The sequence below is a fragment of the Medicago sativa genome, chromosome 7 (assembly GCF_051527215.1).
Source record: "Medicago sativa cultivar Bolivia chromosome 7, Bolivia_mono, whole genome shotgun sequence".
In the NCBI taxonomy this organism is placed as follows: Eukaryota; Viridiplantae; Streptophyta; class Magnoliopsida; order Fabales; family Fabaceae; genus Medicago; species Medicago sativa.
The window spans coordinates 31,475,584-31,486,261 of NC_140755.1; the positions used below are offsets into that span (position 1 = coordinate 31,475,584).

General features: G+C 40.9%; 1 protein-coding gene across 1 annotated transcript; it reads left to right on the forward strand.

Moving 5' to 3' along the window:
• Positions 1-556: 556 nt before the first annotated feature.
• On the forward strand, positions 557-3,127 carry LOC146905608 (uncharacterized). The gene is made up of 2 exons (XM_085728585.1): positions 557-879; positions 2,923-3,127. Exons 1-2 carry the CDS (start codon positions 557-559, stop codon positions 3,125-3,127), a joined length of 528 nt encoding a protein of 175 aa, XP_085584711.1.
• The last annotated feature ends 7,551 nt before the right edge of the window (positions 3,128-10,678 follow it).

Sequence of the window (10,678 nt, forward strand, 5' to 3'; positions counted from 1 at the left end):
ACAATCATCATATGAGTTCTTAGATAGAACCTACCTTTGGGATTATGTGCTTAATTTTGCAAAGAAAACATGAAATAAGTTAAGTTTAGAAAAATAAGATTTTGTACCCTTGCCTTTGATCTTGCTTTGTTCATGTTAAAATTGCCATGAAAGACGTTTTATAATGATATATAAGTTGCTGGATGTTCATAGTGCATTGCAGGATCGAATTGGACGAGTTTTGGGTCAAAATTGCAAAATTTGCACCACAGACCCGAAGAAACTCGTGTAACAGCCCAGGCGGGTCCCGGCTAGGCACTGTACCCCCCGACACTGTTACTCACAAGCTTAATCACTACCCCCTCCCCCTATAGTAGTGTTTTTGCCTCCCGTGGGAATCGAACCTAGTACCTGGGGTTAAGTACTACTTCAATGCATTCTCACTACCAATTGAGCTAGTGCGGAGCTGTGCGGCCCCCAGTCGACCCTTTTCTTGGATGATCCTGAGCTGAAAATCATCCAAGACCTAGGTCCAGCTGGCCGGAGTAAGGCGATAACTGACGGGGTTATTGCTACTATGAAGGCATTGGAGGTCGCCGCTGCCCTGAACAACGCTTCGCTGGAGAGTGAAGTCCGGGTCGATGCTTTGGTGCAGGAGAGGGATGCTTTGGCCGCTAAGGTTGCTGCCCTCGAGGAGGATCAAAGGAGGAAGAGGTTTGTCGCTGAGGTGCGTGACCGTCAACTTGCTGTCCTGAAGGAGCAGTTGTCAGGGGCTCCGGTTGCTCTTGAGCAAGCAACCAATTCCTCCCAGAAGCTGGCTGAGGAGAAGGCGTCTTTAGAGGAAGCTCTGAAGAAGGCGGACCTCCCTGGAGAGGACGAGACGGAAGACCTTGCTGTCCTGTGTAACACCCCGTTTAACCAACTTGAAAATTTCATCATAAATCAGAGTATTTAAATCACAAACGGAATGTCACATACTTCTTTAAAACCACAAAATAGATAATAATAATTATCTTTCAAGATTCAACGTCAAAATCTATAATCATGCAGCGGAAAATATTTCAACATACTAAAAGTCTTGGCACGCAGGCCTTCATAAAACTTTGGTTCAACATTTATTCAGAAAAGACACGTAAGGAATAGATAAGAAAGCAAGCCCCATCCCATTACGTATCAGAGCACCTAGACACGAACCACAGCTAGTCCTGGTTACCTGCGCGTTACCAACGTAAGGGCAACATTACAACAGAAGGGGTGAGATTTCATAGTCAATAAATTAAGCATATAATTCATTAAAATGCATTTAACAACATAAAACATCATAACATCTATCACTTAGCATAATACCAATATCATCATCAAATATCATCATCAGAACATCATAAACTTCAACATCATCTAAAACGACAACAACATCTTAAGCAATCATCATTTATTTCATGTTATGACGACTCTACAATGCAACACAACTCCTCATCTTAAACAACAACATCTTGGACAACTTCAATATGCATGTGGTACCATCAGGGCATTAAGCCCCCCTCGCTAAGGTCATATTTGGACCTGTCGGGTATTAAGCCCTCATCGCTAAGGTCACAAAGGACCTGTCGGGCATTAAGCCCCCATCGCCAAGGTCACAAAGGACCTGTCAGGCATTAAGCCCCCATCACTGACTATGCAACGACAGAACGCTAAATGCAACAACGTGAACATCTTATACAACTCCATAATCATAGACAACTTCTTAAATTCTTGCAACTTAGACCGACTCATGCGACTTCAAGACATTAACAATTAAACGCAGCAACCAACAACATTTACCGCACATAACAGTGTTTAAATAACATATCAACATAAAAGAGAATGAATCATATCAATCTATCATCATAAAGCATCATAAATAACACTTATACATCATCACTACTAATCTCAGTCACCTAAACAGACTTCTGGAACTTCTGAAAGTATCCTAAACAACTCTCTTTCTTACTTCTAAGATCAACTCATGACTACACGTGCGAAAAGGATCGCATCGGACAATTTGGGGCAACTAACAGCCTAACTCGCAGTGGCGAGTAACTTTGCCGCAACGGCGAGCAAAGCTTGCATTCTGGGATTCCTAAAGTCCTTGCTCGCAATGGCGAGCTATTCTGCTCGCAATGGCGAGCTTACAGGTCACTCGCAGTTGCGAGTTGTATTGCTCGCAGTGGCGAGCTCTGGTTCCTAGCTCGCAGTTGCGAGCGATGAATGTCAGTACGGCCAGAAACCTAAAAATTACAACTTTTCACCTATCTTCAAATTATCATGGTTGAAAGCATCTAATTATCATCCTAGGTAATATCTAAGGTCTGTACACTAATTTTGCATCAATCTAACATCTTTTCATGCTTCAATCATCAAAATCGGTCTTAAACCTAATTCCCAATTCTCACCAAAACTCAACCTAATCATGCTAAATTCATTCTACAGAATTATACCCTTAATAATATTGAAAGTTAGTCTCACCCTTACCTTAATATGCAGAAATCGCAGCCCTCTCTTGTTTCTCCTCTTCTCTTGACTTTTCTCCCTTTTTCTCCAAAAGCGTTTCACGTACGTTCTAAAACTTATTCTCTCAACCTAACCCTCTATTTATAACACTTGTATTACTCTTCTCACCACTAACTTACTCATCTCACAACAGAGCCCCACTTCTTAATATTTTTATTTTATTTTCATATCTTATTTTATTAAATAATAAAATAAGTCTCAACGCCTCATAACATCTCTAAAAGTCATAACATCGCATATATCACATAATTTTCAGATAAATCATATATCTCTCATAAAATCACGTAAACCTCATAAATCACTTAAATTCATAAATCATATAAATATATATATATATTTCTAAATAATTTACGACGGGCGTTACATCCTGCGGCGTGCTGGTCTTGTGGACAGGATTGGTGCGCTGGAAGGAAGCTTGGTGGACACCGTCAAGCTTGGTTTCGATCGGGCGGTGGCTCAGCTGAAGGTGGTGAACCCGGGCATAGAGCTGAACGTCGAAGGAATTCATCCCCTCAGTGAAGTGCAAGATGGGCTGATCACTCCTCCCCCTGACCCTGAGGAAGATAATGGGCATGTTACTGAAGCCAAGGCCTTGTAACACCCTATTTCTATTAAGCGGTAAAACGCGCGAATACATCAGAAATATTCTAGAAATAGATGTTACGTCTCCGAATAACCACAATTCATACATGCATAAGGATCATGTAATACCACATAGCAGCGGAACAACATATAATTCATAAACAATCTCTGGATCTCCAAACTAAATACAAATGTATCATCCAAATCTCAAATAACAGAATATCTCAACAACTCCGAAATACAAAGTCAAATAAACAACAAGCAAAGACTATCCTAGATCAGAGCTCTAATCTTGACACTTGCATGAAAAAGAGGAACTCCACTCCTCGGCATTAACAAGCAACAACTAAGCATCCTGCACTCCATCTACCCGTCCATACGGAAAGGTAGGTGGTAAACCACTGAGGGTTAGCGTTACATCATCATAATCCACTTAAAATTAACAAGAAACTTTGAGAATGAAAGATACACTTAAGAATGATGGATAACAAACTACACACGTATTCACAAGTATTCTTAACATTCACATCATTCAATATCAACATCTCAAATTCATATCCACAAGTGTATCATACACACATCACAAAATCAACCATCTTAATCAATAATTAACAAATTCAATCATCATTCGCAACTCAAATGTATTTCAATTCACCAACAAGTATGCAATGGCTCTAGACTCATCTAGATGCATGTGGTACCAATTTTCCTCAAGGTCGTCATCCATGATGCAACAAAAACATCATTATCAACGGCTATAGTCAACGGCAATATGGATATAACATCCGACACGACATATGATGCATGAACATATGACTCAATTCACTATGCATATGTTCACAACAATTCAACGGCTATAATCAACGGCTATAAGTCAACGGCTATAATCATCATTCAACTATATCATATAGTTCATATCTCCACATAGTTCCTTACATTCCAAATAAAAGAACAATTACAACATATGATCACAAACATCATATTCATCACCTAACAACCATTCATACATCATCTCATAATCATATCAATCTAATCATAGAGGGTTCATAAGTAATTGGCCCTCAATGATCATTTTCAATCAAGTTCGTCTCAAAAATCACAATATTGAAAATAATTGGGCACCTAAGCCAAAACCAAGTAAACGAGTTCAATTGCCTATGCCATGTATCCTCTCAAGTCACACATATGTGCAGTAGAGATTACATAAGCATTTCATCGGCCAAACACAACGAAATTATAGGATTCACTAAGTTCATCTCTTAATTAATTCATTTCAATGCCAAGCAACATAAGAACTCAATAGACCCCTTTAAACAAAGTTATTTCCTGCATAAAACACCCATAGATGGTTAGGATAAAGCCCCTATACTTTGGAACAAGTTTGGAAGCAATTGGATTGAAGAAAAATGCGTTTTTAAGGTTTCTTGTCAGACTGGATCGTGGCACGTGGGTCTCCCATCGTGGCACGATTTTTCCAGAGTCAAAAACACTGAAATTTCTGGTCTCCATCGTGGCACGTTGGCCCCGCATCGTGGCACGTTCTTAGTTTGACAGACAGCGCCAGATTTTTAACCTTCACGTTTTCGCGCATAAAAATCAAACCGTTAATCCGTTTTCGATGCCGTTTTCGCCTACATTCTCCTAACACTTAGCTCTATCATAATGTACAGAAAAATTCAAGTTTCAACCATCCCAAAATCATTTTCCAAAACCTCACATCACACTCATTTTTCAAAACGGTTAACACTCGAATTTTCACACGAAAATCCCGTTTTCTCCCAAACGACTCGACTAACAAAATCACAACATGAAAACAGAAATTCTACCAAGTTCAATTCATCCATCAACATCAAGAACTCAGCCAACAATTTCATATATCAAAATTTCATTTTGGTCCTTCACATGAACATCTTAACACAACTTCACAAATTTGAACAACAACAACAAATCTCATCATAATTCTCCAATTCATGATACCCAATGCATCAATTCATCAACAACACATCTAACAACAACAACAACAACATCTAATCATGAAATCATCCATAATTTAACAACCACAACTTCATTCTTCATCAATTTCACACAAAATCATATCATATTCATATATACCCATTTTGGCATACAAATTCAACAACAACAACAACAACACAATTATCATACAAATCATGTTCTCAAACATAACAACAACAATCATGCACGAATTTACATCAATTAAAATCAATTCATCAATTTCATAAAAATGGGTAGAAAGAAAAAGTTATGAATTATGGTTGAAACATAACCCTATTACCTCTAGCACCAAGATTCTCTAACCCAAGCTTCAATTTAGCTCCTAGATGATGAATCCCTCTTGCCTCTAACCCTTGCACTTGTTCTTCTCTCTAGCCTCTATCTCTTCTCCTCTCAAATGAAAAATGAAATGAAAATGTTGTAACCCTATCTCTTCTCACTAACATTAGTTTATAAAGGCTCACTTAATGGGCTTATCTCACAAACCTTAATGGGCCTAACCCATTTCTAATTCAACCTCAAAAATGTTACTACTCACTTACCGGTAAAATATAACACTAACGGTCACTTAACGGTAATTAAAATAATTACTACACCCTCTCTAGTAACTTGGTAAAATAATAACTCTCACTAAACACTAAAAATAACTTTCTGCAAAATTACAAAATTGCCACTGCCCTCAAAATGACCAAAATGCCCCTAAGTCCAAAATGACTAAAATACCCTTCTAACACCGAATTCTACGATTCCCAACCAAAAATACACAAAGAGGCAAATAATCACATAAGAGCACATATAACACACACAAATAAATAATAAAATAAAACTAGCGAAAATCGGGCTGTTACAACTCTCCCCCACTAAAAAGAATTTTCGCCCTCGAAAATTACCTGAAGGAAACAACTCTGGATACGCAACCCTAATCCTACTCTCCGATTCCCAAGTGGCACTCTCACCGGTCGGTCCAACCCAAATCACTTTAACCAAAACGACCTCCTTGCCACGCAAACGCTTCACTTCACGATCCTCAATCCTCACTGGCCAAGTCTCAACGGTCAAATTATCCCTTACTTCCAAATCATCCACTTGAATCACATGAGACGCATCATACACATACTTCCTCAACTGAGATACATGAAACACATCATGAAGATTCGACAAAGATGGCGGTAACGCAATCCGATACACTACAACCCCAACCTTCTCAATAATCTCAAACGGTCCAACAAAACGAGGAGTCAACTTCCGACACTTCAAAGCACGACCAACACCGGTTATAGGATTCACTCTCAAGAACACATGATCACCAACTTGAAACTTAAGGTCTTTCCTTCTCTTATCACGATAACTCTTCTGCCTACTCTGAGATGCTCTCATCTTCTCTTGAATCATCTTAACCTTCTCGGTCGTCTCTTGCACAACTTCCGGTCCTAACAAAGCACTCTCTCCTGACTCATACCAACATAAAGGAGTTCTACACCTCCGACCATACAAAGCCTCAAACGGTGCCATCCCGATACTAGAATGAAAACTGTTGTTGTAAGTAAACTCAATCAACGGTAAACATTCAATCCAACTGACACCTTGCTCCAACACACAAGCTCTCAACAAATCTTCCAAACTCTGAATAGTCCTCTCCGTCTGACCATCAGTCTGGGGATGATAAGCAGAACTCAACCTCAACTTAGTTCCCAAAGCAGCTTGCAAACTCTCCCAGAACTTAGAAGTAAACCTCAGATCCCGATCCGGCACAATACTAGAAGGAACACCATGCAATCTAACAATCTGCTCAATGTAGATCTCAGCCAACTTTGCCACAGATATACCGGTCTTGATAGGAACAAAATGTGCCGACTTCGTCAACCGATCAACAATCACCCAAATAGAATCAAAACCCTTAACAGTCTTTGGCAACGCTCCAACAAAGTCCATTGATATACTATCCCACTTCCATTCTGGCACAAACAACGGCTGCATCAAACCTGACGGCTTCTGATGTTCAATCTTAGACTTCTGACAAACCAAACAAGCATACACAAACTCTGCGATCTCTTTCTTCATTCCAGGCCACCAAAACAACCTCTTCAAGTCCTGATACATCTTAGTCGCTCCTGGATGAATACTCAAACTACTCATGTGACCTTCTTCCAAAATCTGCCTCTTAAGCTCAAGAACACTTGGTACACAAACACGATCACGAAACATCAAAACACCGTTCTCATCCAACCTGAAATCTCCACCCTTACCTTGGTTAACCAACACTACTCGATCTACGAGTCTCAAATCTTCCTTCTGACCATTCTTGATCTCCTCCAGAATATTACTTGTCAGCTTCAACATTCCCAACCTCACACCATCCGGTGTCAACTCACTAACCAAACTCAAATCTCGAAACTGTTCAATCAACTCTAACTCTTTTACCATCAAAGCAGACATATGCAACGACTTCCTACTCAAAGCATCAGCAACAACATTGGTCCTTCCAGGATGATAGCTCAACTGGAAATCAAAATCCTTAAGATACTCCAACCATCTCCTCTGCCTCATATTCAACTCCTTCTGGTCAAACAGATACTTCAAACTCTTATGATCACTATACACTTCAAACTTAGAACCATACAGATAATGCCTCCAAATCTTCAACACATACACAACGGCCGCTAATTCCAAATCATGAGTCGGATAATTCTTCTCATGCACTTTCAACTGCCTCGAAGCATAAGCCACAACCTGACGATTCTGCATAAGCACACCACCAAGACCCATCTTAGAAGCATCACAATACACAACAAACGATTCCTTCGGATTCGGCAAAATCAACACTGGAGCCAAAGCCAACCTCTTCTTCAACTCTTGGAAACTCTTCTCACACTTAGCATCCCAAACATAAGCTTGTCCTTTCTGAGTCAACTGCGTCAATGGCAACGCCAACTTAGAGAATCCCTCAATGAACCTCTGATAATAACCTGCCAATCCAAGAAAACTTCTAACTTCAAAAACAGACTTAGGTGATTCCCACTGCAACACGGCATCAACCTTCGACGGGTCCACCGCAATGCCACCTTTAGAAATCACATGACCAAGGAAACTCATTCCCGCAACCAAAACTCACACTTAAACAACTTAGCAAACAACTTCTTCTCCTTCAAAACTCCCAACACAATCCTCAAATGCTCGGCATGCTCTTCTTCAGACTTCGAATACACCAAAATATCATCGATAAACACCACCACAAAACGATCCAGAAAAGGATGAAATATTCTATTCATATATTCCATGAAAACACCTGGCGCATTAGACACTCCAAATGGCATCACAGAATACTCATAGTGTCCATACCTCATTCTGAACGCAGTTTTGGATATATCTTCCGCCTTTACTCTAATCTGATGACATCCTGATCTCAAGTCAATCTTGCTAAACACTTCTGCACCAACCAACTGATCCATCAAATCATCAATCCTCGGAAGCGGATACCGATTCTTGATTGTCACCTTGTTCAACTGCCAATAATCCACACACAACCTCATGCTTCCATCCTTCTTCTTAACTAGCAACACTGGAGCACCCCACGGAGAAACACTCGGCCTGATAAACTGCTTCTCGAGCAACTCTTCCAATTGCTTCTTCAATTCACCCAACTCTGATGCAGACATCCGATACGGCGCAATCGAGATAGGACTCGTTCCTGGTACCAAATCAATTGCAAACTCAACTTCCCTCTCCGGCGATATCTCGGTAATGTCGTCTGGAAAAACTTCTGGAAACTCTTGCACAACCGGCAAATCACCAACACCATGAACACACTAGCTTCACCATCCAAGGAAGCAAACATCATGAACACACTAGCTTCACCATCCAAGGACTTCCTCACTTGCTCTGCGGTCAAGAACTTCCCACCTTCCTCAGCTACCGACTTAGAAAACGTCACACTCTTGGTCAAACAATTAATGTTAACACCAAAAGTCAACATCCAATCCATACCGAAAATCACGTCCATATGCTTCAACAGAAGACATACAAGATCCAACTCAAAATCCACGTTACCAAACTAACAGGACACTTAGCACATACTAAGGAAGTAGTCACCGAACCACTAGCCGGGGTGTCGATAACCATCCCTCGCGACAACGGAGTCACAACCAATCCCAAACGCTCAACACAACTAGCCGCAATAAAAGAATGAGTAGCACCAGTATCAATAATTGCAATCAAAGGACTACTATTGATAAAACACATACCTCGGATGAGATTATCCGGATGCTCCACCTCTTCCGCATTCAATGCAAACACCTTCCCTGCCGCCTTCTTCGGCTTGGTACACTTAGTACTAAGATGACCCTCTTCACCACAGTTGAAACAAGTAATATCCTTCTTGCACTCAAACGCCTTGTGACCCTTCTGTCCACACTTATAGCAACTATCACCTTTCCTGCAATCACTGGAGTAATGACCCAAGATTCCACACTTGTAGCATCTCACATCAGCAACATTCGGCTTAGAGCCTCCACCAGATTCCCTCTTCTTTCCTTTGTCCTTGTTGTACGGCTTCCCAAATCCATGACTCTTTCCTTTCTTCTCATTCATTGCCTTATAATGATTCACCTTGACCTTTCCAGCTTCATCAAACATGCGACACTTATGCACCAAAGTATCAAAATCACGGATCTCCTGAATACACATGTACTGATAGATATCGGGCCTCAAACCGCTCTCGAACTTCACACACTTAGAGACCATAACATCCTCTGCATTGATGTACGGACAAAACCTCGAAAGCTCCTCAAACTTTGCTGCATACTCAGCCACTGAACGGTTCTCTTGCTTCAAGTTCAAGAATTCCACTTCCTTCTTAGTCCTCAAATCCTCAGAAAAGTACTTCCTCAAAAACTCAGTCTTGAACCTAGCCCAAGTCACAGCACCACCAGCCTCAAGCCTTCCCTTAGCATTGGTCCACCAATACTCAGCCTCTTCAGCAAGCATATGAGTAGCCAGTCTGACCTTCTGATCCTTACTAGTTACCATAGCACGAAAGATCCTCTCCATGGCTTGCACCCATGCCTGAGCTCCATCCGGATCATATCTACCTTTGAACGTCGGTGGACTGTTTCGCAAGAAACGATCCAACCTTCGCTCCTTCGCCTCAACAGGATCACGATGACCAACCGCCGCCTGCTCATTAGCCTGAGCCAACACCTGAGCCATCGAAGCCAAAGCCTGCGCAATCGTCGCATCATCTTTACCACCAGCCATCTCACTTCTACACAAAACCAACCAACAGATAAGAACAACAGCACAACAACACAAGAACAAGTACCGAAGGTAACTCATTACCATTCGCATACTAACAGGGTAAATCAATAAACACTAGTCTACTAGTCTAGACAAGACTGACCACGGCTCTGATACCAACTTGTAACACCCTATTTCTATTAAGCGGTAAAACGTGCGAATACATCAGAAATATTCTAGAAATAGATGCTACGTCTCCGAATAACCACAATTCATACATGCATAAGGATCATGTAATACCACATAGCAGCGGAACAACATA